Consider the following 20906-nt stretch of genomic DNA (forward strand, 5'->3'; position numbering starts at 1 on the left):
GAGGGGACTTACTTAAGCAGGTGCTTGACACAACTGCACCGCCTCTCCCTAACACTGAAGCCCCCAAGCTCTGAACTCTGTTCTCAGAGCCATTTGATAGTCCTACATTCATCTGGAGTGGTTGAAGATGGAACTGCTTCAGGGTTTCCAGTTCCTGCCTGGGCCACCAGGGAAGAAAGGAGGGGTTAGTTCTGGCTGCCCGCCATGGGCTGAACAGAACAGGAACTTGGAGTGGCTTCCAGGGCTCATGAAACCTGGGCTGCCTTTCCCTTATTTATTTGTTTTTTACTTCTCCCTTGGGGGAGGCCTGAGCCCAGGCCTGTCACTGGGGTTGGATGGGATGAGCGCAGTTTTCTCCCACGGCTTCAGGAGTCCAGTCTTCCCATCATGAGCTATGGGGAGTGGGTGTCAGCTCGTCAGCCTCGTCTCCCTCCATTGCAGCCCAGTGGGGTTGGGGGCCAGCAGGTACCAGTAGAGGCTGGAGGGAGGCCAGGCTGGGAGCTGGGGCTGAGGAAGCGGCAGATGACTCACATCCTCCTGATTGCCCATTGGTGTCAGTGTCGTCTGGCACCTGGAGGGCAGACATGGGGTAGACCGACCTGCTTTGATGGGGACCAGGAGTCTGATCTGGGATTCCCCTTATGCCAAAGCCCCAGCCTTTCAGAGAATTTCCACAGGGATCCAAAGGCTGTCTAGGGGTCACCCCTGAGGGCTCCAGACACAACCCCATTTCAAACCCTGAGACCTTTCTGGGACAATGACTTCATCGGTCATTCCCTTGGTGCAGCCCATGAGGCCCTGGGTCCACCTCTGACGCCACTGCATGAACTAACTCCCTGCAGCTGTAGGAGACCCACCCCTCCCCCAGGGCTGGGTGGGGTTGGGGGGCCATGGGTGCTCTTGGGAGGGTCTGAGGCTCAGGAAGGCCCAGCATGCATCTTTCACACTTAGTGCCTCTGCCTGGAGAGAAGCAGCCCTGAGAATTGATAACCGAGTGCTGACCTGGCATCTGCCAGGCCCTGGTGAAAAACACCTATTACTCCACGCTGAGCTGGAGAACTCTCCTCTGTGAAGACCCAGGAACTGAGCATCTCTTCACCCACAGCCTCTGCTCTGTCCGTGTGAGAGTCCAGTCAGCTCAAAGGTGGAGCTACTCCAGCCTGGAGAAGGGGGGATGACTTGAACTAGCCCCAGCGTTCCCCATCTGGCACTGGAGGCCAGCTGAGCCTTAGTCTCTCCCTCCATTCTTTTGGGGGTTCATTCCAGTCAGAGTTTTTAGCCCTATGAGCCTAGATGCCAAGATGGCCTAGCACCAGCTCCTGTCCCTCCATGGCTACCCATTTGCCCACAACTTTGGCTCCACCCATCCAGGAGCGGCACCTTGGAAGGGAAGCAGAGGTATGGTCCTGACAGCCAGCCTGTGCCGTGCAGGTGGCGGGCGGGTCCTCGGGTTTGGCCCTCATCAGTCTCATTGTTGCTCTGTGGGAGCTTGAGCTCGTGGGGCCCAGCCTGTGATGGTTGCTATTCTGAGCTCTGACGGTGGGAGCAGAGGGACATTGCTGAATCCCTGGGGCTCTGCACAGGCAGAGGCAGATGGAGCATGAGATCCAGGGGCATCCTTGCCTTCTCTCTCATTCATTCCCCTTCATATTGGTTTAGCCACTCACAAACTTGTGATCTTAGATTGGGCAGTTGGGATCTGGGAATGCATCAGGGAAGACAGGGGACTCAAAAGCAGCTGGTGGCCAAGATCGCAGGATTCAATTAGCTCTGAAGCCAGATCTCCCTTCCTCGTGCCACAAGTCCCCCCACTTCCCCCCGCCCCGGTTCCGGTGCAGCCAGGACCTGGAGACTTAGAGGCCCCCAGAGGCACACAGCCCACGTGTCTGGGCTGTGCGCCTGCCTGGAGTGCCCTCCCTCCACAGATCTAAGTGCCACCATGTGCAGCCTCTGGGACACTGGGCTGGCGTCTGAGATCCTGGACAATAGGCAGGGATGAGCTGCTGGGGAAACAGGCATTGCTTTTCACTCCATTAGCAAGTGGTTGTCTGCACTGGGAACCCTTTAAGACTTTTTTTTAATATATTTTATTTATTTATTTATTTATTTGGCTGCACCAGGTCTTAGTTTTGATACAGGGGTTCTTTAGTTGCAGCATGTGGGATCTAATTCCCTGACTAGGGATTGAACTCAGGGCCTTTGCATCAGGGAGTGTGGAGTCTTAGTCCGTGGACCACCAGGAGAGTGTCCCCAAGGCTCCTCTGTAGTTCCCCTGGGCCACAAGGTAGTGACAGCTTCAGCCAGCCATCGGTCCTGCTGACATGTCTCTCCGAGCTGGGGAGCCCCCTCTTCAAAGGGGGAAAGGAATTCTTTGGGTTGCCCTATCACTCTGCCCCCATGGGCTCCTGCCCCGCTCTCTTTGACCAGCCATCTGTTCTTAAAGTCTCCCCCACCCTCCACAGGGACCATGCAGGAAGGCAGCCCTCCTCACATCGTCATCGCAGGTGTGGTGGGAGGTCTCTTCTCACTAGCCTTGAGGCCCTGCTTCCGGCAGCAAGGACTCCCTCCTCCTCCCTCCTGACTCCTGGCTGGATGGGGGCTGCTCCCAGGGAAGTGGGGGGGTGGCGGAGCTGGCCGCAGCCCCTCAGCCAGCTGTGGACTGCAGTCAGGGTGGCTGTGCCGTTGCCTCCCTTGTGGCTGGTGCGGCTGGCCATCTTTCACGCAGAGTTACGTAAGCTTGAGTCAATTGGAGCTCAGAGCGGTTCATTGTGGGCTATTTTTAAGCTGTAACACATCACAGCAGAGGGGTCACTGCACCATGGCTTGCAGGGAAGGTTGTTTAAACATCTGTTATTTAAATTTCCCTGCGCCTTAGAGCTCAAAAGACACGTCTTCCCGCACTCTTGGATTCTGCCTTTCACATCCCAGGTGAGGTGTATTATCACCCCTCATCCCGCCATAGCTTCCTCTAGGGCTGGTCTTCTCTGCACCGTAACTGCCATTGTTTGGGATCAGGCAGGGAATGGGGCAGGGAGAAGGCGCCAGCTCCATGGGATGGTGCCCCCGGGCCAGAAGAGACTTTCAGGGAAGCAGGAAGTTAGTGTTCACAGGGAGGAGAGGAAAACACAGAGTGCTGGCTATAGAGCTGAGAGGCGGCAGACACAGCCTTCCTCCTGGGGGGCTTTGGTTTCCCATCAGATCCACCCAGAGAGGGTTAATAACTAGGTCCTTTCAGGGGGCTTTTCAGAAGTCTGCCTTTGCCTGGGCTGTGTTCCCGCCTGGAGTGCCCTCCCTCCACAGATCTAAGTGCTACCCATGTGCAGCCTCTGGGACACAGGGCTGGTGTCTGAGCCCCTGGACAATAGGCAGGGATGAGCTGCTGCATTCCTTTTCACTCCATTGGCAAGTGGTTGGCTGCACTGGGAGCCCCTTAAGACTTCTTTTTTACATATTTAATTTTATTTATTTATTTGGCTGCACCAGGTCTTAGTTGAGGTACATGGGCTCTTTAGTTGCAGCATGTGTGATCTAGTTCCCTGACCAGGGATTGAACTCAGGGCCTTTGCATCAGGGAGTGCAGAGTCTTAGTCCCTGGACCACCAGGAAAGTCCTCCGAAGGCTCCTTTTGATCCTAGATTTTTTTTTTTTTTTTTAAGATGTCTAGAGTCTTCCCAGAGTACAGGGCAGGGAAGGCAGGTCACCTGGAAGAGTGCAGGGCCAGGGACTTGATGAGCTGACCCCTGGGAACACCACCGAGCCCAAGACACATCTGTGTTGAAAAACTAGGTCTGGGGAACTTGGCTGCTCACGGGGCCTTTCCTGCCTACCGTCCCCAGAGCCTCCTGGGTAGGAGGATTCCAGCCTGATCCATGGGGAAGGAGGGTTTCTCAGAGTGAGCGGACTGTCCCCATCTCCTGGAGTCTGACCCTCTTCCCAGGGTTTGGGGCTCCCCCAACTCTCCGAGCCAGCCCGGAGTGGGTCAGGTGAAGTGTGAAGACAGGCAGCGCTGAAACCTGCCCTCACAGAGGAGTCTTGGTATGGCCATCCCCTCAGACTGAGCTCCTCCCCGTTGCTTCTTGGCCTCTTCATCCCAGGCAGCCCTCAGCCTGGGGAATGGGCTCAGCCGGGGGGGAGGGGCTCTCCAGGTTGCCATGGCAACACGTTGGCCCTCCTCACTTTCCAGAATCAGAAATAGAATTGGATGCCCTTCTTCCTGGTGAGAGACTATTTAAAAACATGTTGGGGGGAGGGGTATAGGGGCAATGTCCCTGCCTGATCCCCAAGAGGGGCTGGGTAGAAGGGGCCCAGCCTGGGAGCTTCTCTGACTGCCCCGCTGCCCCTCCCCTTAGCTGGATGAAGCGGAGTGGGCTTTGATCAGCCAAGAACTGTGAGTACAAAAGACTCAGCCTGGTCCCACAGGGTAAGTAACTAGCCCCTACTCAGCACCACCAGGTTCCTGGGAGGCTCTGGCTTAGTGCCTGCCAGAAAAATGCCCTCTCCCAGGCCTGAGCCGCCTGCTAAGCTACCGGGAGAAGCAGCAGGGCCAAGTGGGATATCGCTTGAGTATCAAGGGATTGAGGCTGCAGAGCTCAGAAGGGAGGCATGTTGGTTCCCTTCCAGCAGAGTCCATGCCCGCGTGGCCCTGGGCATGGCACCTAGTTGTGGCACCGGAAGTTACAGAAGTGTGGGTCCCAAGCTTGGTGGCCTGGCCTCAGATTCTGCTCTACAACTCACTAGCTGCAACCTCTGCAGTCTCTCTCTCCTCCCTGTGCCTTGATTGCCTCGTCTGTAAAATAAGGATGACAGCACCCGGCTCTCACTGAATTGCTGTGAGGCTGGCTCGCGGTGCTCAGCACTGCCAGGCGCAGAGGAAGCGCCCAATCCATAGCAGTCAGTGTTTTCTTTTGCCATCAGGGGTGTTTGCGTCCCAGGTGGGAAAAGCCATCTCTGCTCCAGACTGCCTTCTCTGGTCCTTCCTTCATGGGCCACACCCTTCTTAGGTCAGTTTGTCGCTGAGGACATCAGCCCTGGCAGAAAGGGTTATGCCTCACTTCCCCAGGAGGTGGGGGGATGGCTCAGGGGATGGCCAGGCAATGATTTTCAGTGCCACCCTCCCTGCCCCCCCCACCCCTCCCCACTCCACCACCCCCCCGCCCCCCTGCCCCCACCCCCACCCACCCCCACCCCACCCCCGCTCCAGCCCTCCCACAAGCACAACAGGCTGCTACTAGCATCTCTGTCACGGGGAAAAACAAAACCAGATTAAAAAAAAAAAAGCAGTATGCTCGGGGACAGAGATTACTGAGGTGAATAGTCTTCAGCAAGCCTGTGTGTATGTGTGAATGCACGCACGCGCAGGCCACAGAGCCCTGGGACATGCCACCTTCCTGGACAATAGTGTGTCCAGAGACCTCTGTCCCTCTTCTTCATCAAAAGCGGCATCTGGGGAACGGGGAGGGGCCCTGGGGGCCTGAGCCGTGGCTGAGTCAGGCTTTGCCCAGGAAGGTACAGATGAAGCACCAAGCTGGCCTTGGTCCCTGGTCACATCGCTTCACACCCCACGGCCAACCGTAAGCACTATTTTTAACTTTGGTGAAAACACACCGTTTCAGAGGACACGGCTACAGCCGCATTCTCCACAGACCTGTTTCCTGGGTAGAAAGACTGAGGCCTGAGAGAATAGCCCTGGGGGACAAGAGGGAAGCGGCCCAGGGCTCATAGCTGGGGGCGGGAGGAAGGTCTGACCCCACCCCAGTCAGAACTTCCAGACCCAGGCCTTCGGCAATGGGGGCGGTCCCCAAACTGAGTCTGTTCTCTATGGCTGCCAGGCTCAACTGGGCCTGGGCTGGTGGGCCAGAGGGGTCCCATGCCTCCTGGACCTTCTGTTTGCCCATCTACGCAATGGAGCGTGGAACCGCCCACCTGGTCTAATACCCTCCCTTTGTGTGTGCTGCCCAAGCCCAGTCCTTTGTCCCATTTGTCCTCACTGTGTGTGGCCCCGGTACCCAGTCCTTCACCCACCATTCCTCCAGTGTGGAACCAGCCCTGTGCCCTCGGTGTGGGCAGTCCCCTAACCTCTGTGTCCCTGTTGTGCCCCATTGCGTAATCGTTCTTTGGCTGGTCCAGTGTCCCCCAGGGCCTAGCCCTACGCCCAGTATTCCGCCAGCGTGAGGCTGACACAATGTGACAAGAGCTAGAGCACTGTGACTGGAAGGTTCTGAGCAGAGGCCCCACCCCCACCCGTGTCACCCCATCCCCATCTCTGGAGGACACTGGGCTGGGCCTCAAGGACATGTTGCTCTGGGGAGGGGGCTCTGGGAGGCACAGGCAGACGAAAACCACCTGGAGCAGAAAGACTGCCAAGGAGCAGCTGTCCCTGGAGCGGGAGCCGGGGAACTTGGGGGAGGGGAGTTAGGGCCTGAGTCTGGGCCCCTCACCCATTTCCGCCTCTCAGGACTGAGTGGTGAAGAGGCTTGGCCTCCCCTCTCTCCCCACGGGCCTCACACACTTCGAACAGCATCCGTGGGTCAGGGTTTAAGCATCAGGTTGCCACGTGGGAAATGGGGAAAAAGAGCCAAGTCTGACATCTGAGGTAGACTGGGAACCCAGGGGCTTCCCTCAGCATCTTCCCTTGCCTACACTTTCTTCCCCTTGGCCTTACACGGGCCTTCACCTCCAGGAGCTCTACCCTTGCTCTTTGGCTGGCCCGGGCAGAGTGACTATCTGACTGTCCAAGAGAGAGGAGGACAGTCTAGGGTTGCCAGACTTCACGGGGATCCCTTGGTCTTTCCATTACCCAAGATTCCCTGGGAAGGCCCCCATTCCTCAGGGGGGTGGGGCCCCTGGTTTCCCACACTCTCTCACCCTCCCCCAGGTCATGGGGCGCTGTGATGTGTGGGGTTGCCATGGCAATGAAGTGGGGGCAGGGCACCTAGGGCATGGAGCAGGATTATGGAAGTCACCAAGAAAGTGGGGGGCCCTGATCCATCGGGCCCCCAGGGCCACCCCTCAGTTGGCAGCCAGCAGCTGGGGGGTGGTGTTAGAGGGTCCCAGGGACCACGGATAAACTCAGGATCCACATCCTCGAGGCACGAGGTGCCATTGTCCACCGAGGCCAACTCTGATGGGGCCTATGGCTCAGCCTCCCAGGCCCACACCCATGAGCCCTGTCACCAGCACCTCCGGGAGCCTACGGAGGTTACCTCCCAATGTGGCTGTGAGAGGGCCTCCCAGGAGACCCCAAGACTCCCCTCCACTAGCTCATTCCCAGGCTCTTTCGTGGGAGCCCAGACACATCTCATCATGGAGAATAGGACCCCGGCCCTACCAGTGTACACGCGCGGTGATGCCACCAGTGACACGGCCCAGCATGGACTCTACTGTTCCCGGCTTCAGGTGCAGGTGGTGGGGGAGGGCAAGGCTCCAGCTAAAGTCCTCATAGGCTGGGGCAAAGGCCCCTGCAGCCCCGAGCAGACTGCCCCAGCAGGCATTAGGAAGAGTCGATGGCTACCGTATATTCTTTCAGGGGAGGATGGTTCACCTGCAGCCCAAGGTCCTTTTCTGGCTCCAGGTCATGATCAGGGCCAGGGCAAGGGCCCAGGTCCAGTTCAGGCTCTTCCAACGCCAACTCCAACTCTGGCCAGTACTCCAGGTCTGGATCCAATCTCAATGGCAGGAGCAGAATCTTACCCCTGCAACTCTGACCACCTGACTGATACCAAAGCCACCACCAAGGGCCTGTCCCAAGACCTCTTGCCTGGGAAATATGGCAACCAATGGGCAGTCCAGTTGGATTCTTCCAAAGGGGGCACATGCTGCCAGAACAAACTGAATTTCCATCCTCAGGAGGAGCCTCGCACCCCAGCACCCACCCTAAACAAATCCCTGGACCAGACCCAGGTATGCGAGGTTACCCAAAGGCCAGTGTTACCCAGGCATCCCAAGAACCAAGTGGAGAAGCCCCTGGTCAGTATCTCTAGGCCAGGCAGCCCCAAACCAGGCTCAGGGCCCCCAGGAACCCCCAAGAGCCAGAGGGACAGCCACGAGATCCGCAGCACTCAGCAAAGTCCCCAGGCCCTCAATGTTTGCAACAACCCCTGCTCCAGCAGGCCGCCGTCTGCCTACCAATTAAGCGGCCACAACCCAGCCCCAATACCTCCCAGGGAAGCCACGCAGATACCTGCCTCCAGTGCCCCTACCTGCCAGTTCCAGGATGCTGTGGAAGACCGTGTTCTGGTGTTTGACATGGCCACGGGCAACACCAGGATGGGGCTGCTGTGCCATGATCCCATGGGCTCCCGGGCAGTGCTGGTGGGCCTCATGCCCCCCCACCCAGCCATCTATGCCTCCGAAAGCACGCAACCCGCCCACCCACTGCCCACACCCATCCTCACCCCCGACAGTGATCGTTCCAGCTTCTGGTCCACCATGGCCATGGTGTCCAGCCCAGTGCCCTCCAGCCTTTCATCAGGCAGCTACCGAGAGGTGGCCCTGGTTCCCAAAGAGGCCAGGGTCCACCTGGAATCACAAGGCTCCCCTGGTGCTGAGACACCCATGAGGATGGAGATGTTCGGTGGGCCCGTTCTACTGGGGACACCTCTCCAATTTGGAGAGAGGATCCTGAGTCATGCCCATGATCCTGGCTGGTCCAAACCTGATGCTGAAAAAAACCAAAGGAGTCGCACTATCTGGATGCTGGATGCCCCTGGGATGCAGGACACCTCTCTGGACCAGACCAAGAAACAACAGTGGATGAGCTCAGAGCAGACAACAGAGCCGGTGCCAGCAGCCAAAAACCAGGAGGTGCTCAGACTCCCACTCCAGGAAGATATAGGCAGCCACAATCAGAAAGAGAGCTGTCACCCTGACAGCCCTCAGGTCAAACATGCTGGGCAGGACCCCCTCGGTGGTCAGCCCCCACTAGCTGAGCAGGCCCCCTCCACCAAGCAGCCCCCCCTTCCTGCTCAACCTCCTCTCACTGGAACCCCTACTTCCAGGCAGCCTCCCTTTTCCCAAGAACCCCTCATCTCCAATGAGCCCACCCTCTCAAGGGGTGCCCTAACCACTAGGGAGCCTGGTCAGGCTTCCACCCTGGGCCAAGAAGGTGAGCCACTGGGCCCACCTACCCATGTGGAGGTACACTGGATGCCCCCTGAGGAGACCTGCGTCTGTGTAAACAGAGAAAAAGTTTGTGCCAGTGCTGCCCAAAGCTCCAGCTTACATCAGCTCTTGTCCTGGCAGCATGGCAGCTCCCCCAAGGTGCAGGAGAAGCAACTTTCCCTGATCACGATCACCACACCCGGCACTGGTTGCAAGGTCTTGCCCATGGTCACAGTGGGCACTCAGCTCCAGGGTCCCCAATTCAAGCTGACAAACGAGGACACGATCCACTCGCCAGTGGTCGCACACCTCGGCCTGGTCCGCGGGGCCTGCTATGAGCTGGTGCCCACCGTGGATGCTCTGGCCATACGGTCGCCAGTGCTCTGCCGCCACCCACTGGGCCCCTACCAGGACATGGCTGCCGTGGTGATTGACACAGGCACAGGGTTCACCAAATGCGGGCTGGCTGGAGAGGACCACATTCTCAGTGTGCTGCCTTCACGCGTGCAACTGCTGCAACACCCAGTCCAGGGCCAGCCCAGGTACATGGTGCCTGAGAAGCAAGAGCCCTCCTACTCGGTGCTAAATCGAGGTGTGGTCTCTGACTGGGATGCCCTGGAGGTGCTGTGGCAACACCTGTTCTACTGCAGGCTGGGCGTGCAGCCCGAGGAGCTGGCTGTGCTTGTGGCCGACTCACCCATCTCCCCACGTACCAACCGAGAAAAGGTGGCTGAAATACTCTTCGAGCATTTCCATGTGCCAGCCATGCAGACAGTGCACCAGGCCCTGCTGGCGCTCTATGCTTACGGGCGCACCACCGGGCTGGTGCTGGGCAGTGGCCACGGCACATCCTACGTGGCGCCCATTGTCACTGGGGATCTGGCCCCCCTTGACACCTACCGGCTGGACGTGGCGGGTTGCGACCTTACAGAACACCTGGCTCAGCTGTTGCTGGCTGGTGGCCAATCACCACTCAAGGCAGAGCTGGTCAACCAGATTAAAGAGACCTGCTGCTATGTGGCCATGGACATGACGGCTGAGCGAGCCCGCATGCAGTCCCAGACCCAGGTGGACTTTGTGCTTCCGGACAAGCAAGTCATCACGCTGGGCTCTGAGTGCTTCTGCTGCCCGGAGGCTCTCTTCCAACCGAATCTGCTGGGCGTCAATCAGCCGGGCCTTCCGCAACTAGCCCTCCTCAGTATCAGCCGGCTGGAGGCCAAGCAGCAGGAGCAGCTGCTGGCCAATGTGGTGCTGGAAGGTGGCAGCACCCTGTTGAATGGCTTTCCTGAGCGCCTGAGACAGGAGCTGGGCCCCGGTGCCACTGTGCTGGGCTCTCCGCACCGGGCCGTCGCTGCTTGGCTCGGAGGCTCCATCATGGCGTCTCGGAACTCCTTCCAGAGCCTGTGGCTCAGCCGCCGTGAGTATGACGAGGAGGGCCCATGGGCCATTTACAAGTACCATCTATGAGCACATAAAAGTTCTGTTTCTGCTTGCTTTGACTACCATGGCGTATTTAGGCACAGGGTGGCAGAGAGAAGGGCAGGGGTTGCAGGCGTGGGGTCACGGAGGGGGCCTTTGCACTCCCAAGGTACACCCTCCTCTACACACTGGAATTCCATGGGCCTTGGCAATTCTGTCCTTTCCAGGGAGGCCGAGAGCCCTTTGGCTAATACTGGCCCTGGGCTAGCCTGACCTTTACTGCACCCCAAGGGCAACCAGAGAGAGTGGCTGCTGTGGGTTTTGCCCTGTTGCCCTGGCGACAAGCTCAATTACCCTTGATTGCCAGCTAGTTGCCATGGCAATTTGAAACATAATGAAATAACCCACACAGCCTGGAGTGAGTCACGAAGGGGGGGAGCCCCCTCCCCAAGCTCCAGAGGAAAAGACTGCTTGCCTTCCCTCATGTTGGGTCCTCCATGGGGGCTGAGGCCAGCAACATTGACAATAGCCAAACAATTCCACCGATGACTGGGGGGCCTGGAGCTTTGTTGCCTCCAAGGGAGGGTCTGTATCAGAATCTGGGCTTCTTGGGGGAGGTGACCTGAAAGTGCAGATTCCCTCTCAAGTCCGAACCACGGCTGGAGCTCTGTGCTAGGTAGGCAGGGGCTTCTGTCAGCCAGTCAGAATATGAAGGAGTAGGAGTGCTGGCCTTTGATGGGCAGCAAAATGGGCAGGAAATCAGGCTCATAAGTCCTGGGTCCTGGATGGGAGATACAAACTGAGCTGGAGGGTGAGGCTCCTTTGTAGTCTCTGTGGATATGGAGATTCTCACCTTATCCTGCCTCTCTGGTGGGAGCCAGAACTGTCAACTGTGGGTCCCTTTGCCTCCTCTGTCTCCCAACCTGGGCCACCCCTGCCCACAGGGTGAATAGGATACAGATCTTGTTAGGAGATCCTAATAGAGACTATGGGGTAATGCCAACGCCAACTGACCTGTTTTAGTCCCAAACTCCACCATGTGTTAAAGGGCTTCCCATTGGTCAGGGGGTGGCTAGAATCCATGGCCCCTGACTTGTCCAGCTCTGAAGAGTGGGGCTAGGAACAAAGGTCTGTGTCTTCCATGGCCAGGAAGAGGTGAGGGGAGGCACTCGGCTGTGTCGCTACTTCCTGTCTAGAGGGCAGCTGGTGGCCGAAGCCAAAATACTGAGGCCCTGTCCTGCCTATGCCCCTGTGGCTGAGCGTTGAGAAACAAGCCACGCCCCTGTCCCAATCCTGTGTCCTCATCTTTAGGGTGCCCTCTCCACAAAGGACAGAGACCTGGCTATCTCCACACATACCTGAGAGTGAGGGACGGCCCTTTGTGGACAGTCTACAAATGGCCAATGATATAGGGTCATCACAGCCCACCCCATCCCTGGACACGGTTTGCCCTCTTCCTGAGTCCAGTTTTCACACCCTGAGTCGGACCCTATCCTTAGGCCTGTGTCAGTCAGGAAGGGGACCAGGATTAGCTAGCTACAGCGTCCATGTGCACATGGCACGCAAGCATGCCTGGGTGCACACAGAATGCAAACATGTGCCCCTGGGCACCACTGCACACACTGTGCTGTTGCCATCTCCTTTGGCATAAGAGCGCACACTCACATCATCACACGTGTGCACATACACCCTGCCACGTGCTCACCCACAGGCACATGGAGTGTGCACGGGACCCAGAAGAGGTGGAGCACTGCCAGCAGCAGGCAAGGCTCTAGCGAGCCACCTCTTCCCCTGCCTCGAAATCCCCCATGTTGGAGCTTCTCCTTGGCCCCGCGTCTCCCCCATGATCTTCAGGAAAGGCAGAAAATGTGTGTGATGTGTGGGGTCGGCAAGCCATGGATCCGATGCACCATACAACTCAGAGAACTCCTGTTTCAATGACAGTGGGCAGACAGCAGGAAGGACTGAGTGCTAGGCCATTCATTCATTCATTCATTCTGCAGACATGAACTGAGCACCCGGAGACAGGACACAGGCTCTGGCCTGTGCCCAGCTCGCCAGAAGAGTCCTCCCCAGTGGTGGAATTGGTGTGGTGGCTGAGACCACCCAGAGCCCAGGGAGCCGAGAGGCTGTGACCAAGCCAGGGAAGGATGTGAAGGGCTCCTCAACACTCCCTGAGGAGAAAGATACTGATGGGTCCTGTTTAAGTAGTCATGTCCCAGGCTAGACTTCCAGCCCCAGCCCCACCTTCAACTTCCTAACTTGGACACCTGCAGCCACAGGGAACCATCCAGGAGAGACTCACTCATGGCCAAAGGTTTGGAGAAGACCCCACCAAGGATGGGGGTCAGAAGGGTTTGGGTGAGGTGGGGCCCAGCTCCAGGCAACCCTAAGTCTGGCCTTCAGACACTGGCCTTAAGGATTGGGTGGGGGTGGGGGGTGGCATGGCAGGCATTTGGTCCACTTGCATCCATGACAAGGCACAGAGAAATGGCCAAGGACTTCCTGCAGAGCCTCCTCCTGGCAGTTCTCAGCCAGGGGCCAGGTTCTCAGGTAAGGGGGCAGGTCTGCTGGGACTCCTGGGGGCTGTAAGTTCTCTTGTATCCCTGTATCCTAGCCCAGGCCACCAGGGGTGATTGTGCTCAGGAAGTGCTCAAGGGTGATTAAATGGGAAAGAATGCAGAGTCTACCCTTATCATAGGTAACTTTCAGAGCTTGAGAAATTCAGAGGCACACTGGAGGGGGCAGACTGGGCCATCCACCCTGGCCGGGACTTGGAGATGGGAAAGGCTCTAACTTGGCAGGAAGGGATGGAAGGGTGGGCAGAGAGACTGGCACCAAGGTCTGGGGCCCTAGCTTTCATGCACACACACCCCCATGTGTTTACTAGCTAGGGGAGGCCAGTCTATAGTGAAGCTTGCCCTAGCGACTGCCCAGTTGGTTCTTTTAGTGGGTTCTGCTCTTTGGGTCAGGTTTTGGGAGCTGGCAGGTTCAGGTGGTAAAGAATCTGCCTGCAATTCGGGAGACCTGGGTTTGATCCTTGGGTTGGGAAGATCCCCTGGAGAAGGGAATGGCTACCCACTCCAGTATTCTGGCCTGGAGAATTCCATGGATTCTATAGTCCATGGAGTCGCAAAGAGATGGACACGACTGAGCGCCTTTCACTCAGTTTGGGGGCTGGACAGAGCGCCAGTACCCTAGAGACCACTACCTGCCAAGACACTCCTGTGCAGTTCCAGGACTCAGGCTTTCTCCCCACACCTTCTACTCTGCCGCACCCTCTACAATGAGCATCATAAGGTACCTCCAGTCCCTGTCGCCCGGTCAGTCCGAGTGCCTAAGGGAACCTTCGAGAGCCTGGCCCGGGCCACGCAGGCCAGTGCTCACCGTCCCTGCTGCCACCCCTCATCAGCCCTTCTTCGAGTGGGATTCCGGGCTCTGGCTCCTCCAGGGTCGGGGCGGAGCCGGCTGAGGGAGGCCCCGCCCCCAGCCCGCCCCCGGCCCCGGGTGCGAATCCGGTGCCGGCGAGCGGCGGGAGATGCTGGAGGTTCGCGAGCCGAAGTGGCTGCAGCTGGCGCCGCGTCTGCCCCGCGTGCCCGGAGCGGATTCTGCCCGCCGCCCCCGTAGCCCTCGGCGCCCCCACTGAACCCTCGATCGCATCCTCCCAGTGACCGACCAGCGCTGCAGGTGCGGGGTGAGCCGGGAGGGGTGGGCCCTCGGAACGCACGTTGCGAGGTCTTAAGGGATTGGGTCTCTGGCTCGAGGTTTGGGTACCCGAGTGCGCGGGGGCGCTGCAACGGCTTGGGGTCCTGGCGGGGGCAGAGTACGCGGCCTCTGCAGATCCAGGGCTGGGCGTGCGGGGTTGGGCTGAAGTTCCCCATCACCTCAGACGGCTCGGGGGTCCCAAGGGAACCCTCTGAGACTCAAGTCCAGGCCAATCTCCCCTCCTTGTCCCCCATCCCACCCCTCGTCTCGCTGTGAAAACAGTAACCTTCCAACATTGAGCTGCCCCAGGGGGTTGGGGGCGAGGGCTCAGAGGTCCCTCTGGACTCCCAAAGCCGCTTCCAGCCCCTCCCAACTGCCCCCGGACCCCCCCTCCCTCCAGCTAAGCAGTCACTAATTTCCATGACAACGAGAGTTCTTTATGGGCGACAACCTGAAGGGGGCTGGGCGGGGCTGCCGCGGGGTGGGGGAGGAGGCTCAAGCCCCTGGGGACCAGCAGCCCCCTAGGCGAGATCCAGCTTCCAAGCCTTAACTCGGCGGCCTCCCCGAGGGTCCAGGACACCGACCCAGCGCTGCGCGGTGGGGGTGGGGGACGCACATGTTTCTGCCGGGAGGTGCGGGGCTTGGTGCTCACACGTGTGCCTCCCGCATGTGTGTTGCTGTGCCAGCGGGGGCGAGTCAGCAGCACTGGGGAAGGGGGTCAGGGTGGCAGCACGGTTAGGGAGCAGAGCCCCCGGCTGGCAGGGTGAACAATGAGAGAGAGAGTCTGCCTTCCCCCGCCTGTAGCGTCTGGCAGAGACCCTAGGCTCTCCCAGCCCCCCATAGCTGTGCCAAACTGCTTTTGTCTGCACCCCCTAGGCAGAGCCTGCTTCACCAGGTTCCCTCCGAGGAAGCAGGGCTCTCTGTCCATCACCAAAAGCTCAGTCTGCAGCAGTCCAGCTTCTGGCCAGCCACCCTCCTCCAAGGGTGGCTTTGAGCCCCCCAAGGACCACCTGCAGGGACCTGGTGTCCTCCCTGTCCCCCATCCCCAGTCAATTCCTGTCAGCTTTAGGCACCTGCTGGGCCCGATTTTCCTCAACTGAGAAATTGGTGTCTCTGCTCCCCTCTCTGTCAGGCTGGGCCCTGGGCTGAAGCAGAGGTCTCTCTCCTTTCCGTTTACAGTATTTGGTAGGAATCCTCCTCCTCCTCCCGTATCAGCTGCCTCTTCCCATATCAGCTGCTGGCCCTCCGCTTCCATCCTTGTCCTGGCAGGTGGGCAGTCCTTGCCCTGGGAGAAGGCCACAGAGTCAGTGATCTCCATCCAGGGAAACTGAGGCAGAGTTGGTGGGGTGGGGAGGATGCTGTGCAGTTGTTATCCTGTTTCTAGACTGCTCGGGGTGCTGTTTCTGCCCTTCAGGCAAAATCCACTGTTGGGTAGGGGGGCAGCCGTGGCAGGGAATGAGGCTGAGCTGCCAGAGAGGCCCTGGGGACCCAAGGCCTCTAGGGAAGAGCAGATGGGGATGGGGGGGGCTGGTGCGTCCAAGCAGAGCTGGGTCAGCTGACAAGAGGGGCTGCAAAGGGAAGTAGCCAGGTCTCCAAGCTTCATTCCATCCCCCACGCCTGTGCCTTCGACATGTTGGAACTACCTTACCTAAGCTGCATTGGTGACAGGGAGAGGGGCTGAGGAACTGTTGGGACCGAGGGGACCACAACAGATGGCCTCTTCCCACACCAAGTTCAGTGCATGTCTAGGGGGATACAGGAGGGGTCAGTCTCAAAGGTCCAGGCATCAGGGGCAGCTCCTGGCCCAGGTGTGCAGAGCACATGGTCATGGAGACATTAGGGCTCTGCTGGACATCCATAGTCCCCTTCAAAACCCCCAGCCCACCTTTTCTCCTGTGTCCTTGTGCCTGCGTCCTTTTTACTATATGAATTCTCTACCCCCCTTCCACCACAGGTTGTGCCTTTGTCTCTCTGTGGCCCTGCCCCTCTCTTTCCTAAAGTCTCCCAGTTCTTCCCTGATGGAGACCAGGGTCACAGAACCCATAGGGAAGGAATCAGGACAAAAGTCTCAGGGAATTCCTGGAGAAGGGGTTTGAATAACACCTTTCCTTACCCCTCCCCCCTTTTAAAAACTTCCATCACCATAGCAACCCTATACTCACAGGGCCTTCTCTGCATTTCCGCTCCTCCACTCAAAGGGCAGCAGGGCCGCCAGTGGGTTTTCCTTCAGGGGCTCAAAGCTTGGAACCCGGGTGCCTGGAAGGGGTCAGTTGGCTCCTGGCTCAGCCTGCATGTTTGAAGGCTGAACTTTCTGGAGACAGCACTGGATTGTATGCCCACCCCAAGACTGGAGAGCCTTCTCCCCAACCCCGCATGTGCTCTAATTAGATGGGAGATAGTCAGCAGCCGGAACTAGTGACCAAGGCCCAGCCAGGGCAGGCCCCTTCCCAGTTACCTAAAGCAGCTGGATGGTGGACGAGAAACTTGACTCTGCCTCCTGACACAGACCTGGGAGCGAGGTCTCTATTTCTACCCATCCTGTGGATGAAATGTCTGCCTCACGCTGGGCAGAGCTCAGACCAAGGCATGTGGATTACAGCAGGAAACCCAGCTCTGGTCCCTGAAAGTAGACAGCAGGGAAGGGGAGGGGGTGCCTGCAGGCTGGTGTTCACAGCTGCCACTAAATCGGGAGGTGTTGCCCACAGTTGCTGGGAGGCTGCTGGAGGCCTCCTGGGCCCCTCCTGGCCTCCCTAGATTTACTGCAAGATCTGGAGCTCCACATGGCAGAGGACAGGGTGGCAGGAAACTCCAGTTTATGGCCATGAAGGGTGGGGCCGGAACCAGGCTGACCCCAGTGGAGGAGGGGCCAGGACTCTGTGGGACCTCTGGACCTCTGGAGGGGCCTCTGTCCCATTCAGGCTTCCCCTGGGCCAGACTTGCCTTAGGCTGCGATAGGGCCGCTTGGGACCCTTTATTACCAAGGCACCCATAAGCTGAGGCTCCATCAGCGTTGCCCGAGGGGTCAGACCTGAGTAGCTAGGGGATGCTTGGCCCTCAGGCTCCCTCAGAGGCTCCCCAGGCTCTGTGCTTCCCCCAAGCTCCCTTGGGACCACCCCCTGTGCACACCAGTCAGCTTTTCTGCAGAGAACGGAAAGAAGCATGTCTCTAGGGAAATGGCTACAATGGGACTTCTGTGTCCTCCCTTGTCCCAGTGTGGACTTGAGGTCCAGCCAGGGTCCCATGTCACTGGGAGGGAGCTCTGTGCTGTTGGATGTTGACCCTGGGCTGTCCAGGCCTTGGCAGTGGGGCACGGGGGAGAGAAACATACTCTTTCTTTCTGCCTGGCCTTCTACAGTTCTTGACGATGTCTCAGCTGCTCCTCTCAGCTTTGGGGCCAGGGCTGCCCTTGTTGCCAGCAGGTGCCTGGGGCTTGGTACACACACCGGCAGCCTCCTAGGCAGCAGCAGTGGGTAGCAGATGGGAGAGTGGGTGGGGGTAGAAGGGACCAAGATGCTAATCGGAAGCAGGGCCCCTCTTTCTCCTCTCTTCGCCCTGGAGCCAGGTTGCGGGTGGAGGTGAGTGAGTGCAGTTAGATGGGTAAAGGGAGGTAGTGACTGGCTGAGATCAGGGCAGCCATGGGAGCAGGGAGGCAGGTGTGTCCCGCCATGAGGCTTCAGGACATGGCTCCAGGTTGATGTGACTGAGTAGAGGTCCCTATGGTGGAGACAGACCCTCAAGACTGGCCCTGGGTCCCTGCAGGTCTGAGTGCATATGCGAGACCAGAAGCAGGGCCAAGATCAGGGACAGGCATGTACAAAACCTCCCACACTGCGTGGCTGAGCAGGGAGCTATTGGCGTGGGGGTGGGGAGAGGTGGAGGTGGTAGAAGTTATCTCAGCAAAGGGCTGTGTTGAACCTGGAACCTCAGGATGGTCACCAATGATCTGTGGCATAAATAACCTTAGAACATTGGGAATCACAAGGAAAGAAGAGATTTAGCCCTGGTCTCCGCACTTGGCTCACGTGGAGGCTGCTCCACAGGGAGGCCAGGATGGGTAGTGCCCCTGCCAGTGCCCACACTTCCTCCACTGAGTGGACACGGTTGAGCTGGCAAGTCACCTGTTGTTGGTTGTTTAGGTAGTTGCTGATTTTTTGAATGTTATAAATAACTCTGCCGTGACAAATAGGATACTGATGGGAGGCTTAGGGGGAAGGGCATTCCTGCCAGAGGGAATGGTGTAAGCAGAGCAGCAGAGCTGAGCTATAGGTCCCTCCCAGCCCTCTGGGGGGACTTGCAGGTTGAGGTATCACCCTCCCACCCCGTAAAGGGCCCTTGGATTGCAGCCCGGAAAGGGAATCGCTACACACCAGAGCCATCGGGGCAACTGATGCAAGCCCCCTCCCTCGGATTGTTAGGCCTTAGAGATGGGTGGCCGGCAGTGGTGGGTGGCCTCGCCTCTGCTCTTAGCTGTGAGAGTGGGATTCCAGCCACATGCTCCTTCCCAGCAGATGCAGGAGCCGGGCTGTGACCACAGTGGCAAAGATACGCAGTCAGGGACGATCTTCAAAGCTTCTCTTGTTTGCTTCTGCAGTACTTCACAAGATGGCTTAAGCCCTGGCTTGAATCACGCTGATGAAAAATGCGTTTGTGTTCCCTGAGCCCAAAGAACCTGGGTGAGGGAATGGTGGAATTTGTTCCCTAATGCGGAGGGCAAATTTGAGGGAGACTTTGCAGGACTGGATGCCCTGGGAAGCAAGTAACCTCCTCCTGGGAAAAAGCAAGCGCCAGCCAGGGCCGGCCACGGGGCTTGTGTGGGTCCTGGCCTTTGACCCTGGCTGGCAAAGTCCCTCTGAGCCAGCTTCTTCCTCGGGTGGGAGCGTCCTCTCTCCTCCATACCCTGTGGCTGTGAATCACTTCACGCAGGGCACCTAGGTATTCAAGGCCCCAGGCCAGGCGCTTTGCACAGCAAGTGCTAATCAGGCTGGTGAGAGACCGTGCACAGTCAGAGAAGCAAAGCAGTTTGAATGCAGCCTTTTGTGTGAAGCGTGTTATCACCCCAGTGTCACACCAACCAGGCATTAAGGAGGCCAACTTTGAGTCAGATCTGGGAAGGTCTGGACTCTCTCACCAGTTCCCCTCCTGAGGTTTACCTCTGAGCAAGGGCTGCCAAGGCCTTTTCCTGCAGGTGCACCAGTCCACCCTGCATCCCAGGTGAGGATTGGGCTGGCAGGGTGGCAGATCCGTGGGGGGCCACGCTCCAGGTGCCAGAGTGCCTGGAACCTAGTGCAGCCAGCTGTGCCCCTCCTTCTGCCTGGAGTAGCCACCCATGGCCAGAAGCCTCTCCCCTGGGCCCAATGGCCAGGCCTCCTGTGGGTCCTGGCAGTGAGGCACAACACAGGCTTGTCTTGCTTTTCCAGACCGTTACCCCTGCACACCTCTTGGCAAATCCTTTCCCTCTAAGGCCCGGCCTTAATGCTGCTTTTTCCTCAAAGCCTTTCCTCGCTTCTCTACCCAGATGGGGGTTCTCCCTCTGAGGAATCCCCCAAGCACTGTGCGTGAATGCAGTATTTATTAAATCAGTAAAAACAACCACAGTACAAATTCTAACAGGAAATTAACGAACGGTAGACATCATCGACTCAGTAGATGATGTTTGAGAGAGACAGTGAAGCACAGGGAAGCCTGGCATGCTGCAGTCCACGGAGTCGCAAAGAGTCGGACACGACTGAGCGACTAAACAACGACAGAATAAATCTGCCCCTCTGACACCCAATTCCTTCCCCCCAAAGGGGACTCTTATTTTCTTCCAGAAAGGACTTTGAGTGGACACAGATACATAAAGTTTAAAAAATTTACCCCAGTGTAGCACCCTTTACCCACTGTTCTGTCCCCTGCTTTTTCTCACACTGTCCTACTGCAGCACATTTTGATCTATTTTATTCTTTTTAATAGTGATCAAGTATTCGGCAGTACGTATGGCCGTGATTTTTACTCACATTTTTTATTGTGAAATATAACAAAAATCTAGGGATGAACCCAATACGTGTATGTACATTTATCCAAATTATTATAAAGCTCAGGTTCAGAAATAGGTCCTCCAGAATCCCCCCCAATCACAACCTGTTTTATTTCTCTTAGGAGGTCTCATGGTGTTTACTTCTTAGTATTGCTTTATAGCTTGACCAATATGTCTGTATCCTTAAACAGTATAGATTAGTGATGACTGTTTGGAACTCTGTATCGATAGATTCACATTCTATGTGGTTTTTTTCACTCGATACTTTTATTGGTGAGATTGACCATGTGGTTGGGTAGAGCTGTAGTTCCCTCATTCCCCTCATTTCCATTGTTGTGTAATAATATTCCATTGTGTGACTCTCCCACAATACATCCTGCTGCTGATGGGTATGTGGGCTGTTTCCAGTTTGGGGCAATTCGGAATATTGCAGCCATGAGCACTCTTGTATGAGTGTCCTGCTGCACAAATGTATATGTTTCTATAGGATGTATATTCAGCTGTGCAATTGCTGGTTATTAGGGAATGTTCGACTTCAGTAGTTTCACCAAACTGTTTTGCAAATGGGAAACTTGCCCTCCACCAGCAGTGCTCATGTTCTTCACATCTTTGCCAACGCCTGGCATCTTTAGATTTGCGGAGATGACTGATGGGTGGGTAGCTACAA

General features: G+C 57.5%; 1 protein-coding gene across 1 annotated transcript; it reads left to right on the top strand.

Moving 5' to 3' along the window:
• The first annotated feature begins 6951 nt into the window (after nucleotides 1-6951).
• Nucleotides 6952-10566, top strand: LOC138087793 (uncharacterized). The gene has a single exon (XM_068983122.1). It carries the CDS (start codon nucleotides 6952-6954, stop codon nucleotides 10564-10566), a length of 3615 nt encoding a protein of 1204 aa, XP_068839223.1.
• Nucleotides 10567-20906: the final 10340 nt, after the last annotated feature.

The sequence above is a fragment of the Capricornis sumatraensis genome, chromosome 10 (assembly GCF_032405125.1).
Source record: "Capricornis sumatraensis isolate serow.1 chromosome 10, serow.2, whole genome shotgun sequence".
NCBI classification, from domain to species: Eukaryota; Metazoa; Chordata; class Mammalia; order Artiodactyla; family Bovidae; genus Capricornis; species Capricornis sumatraensis.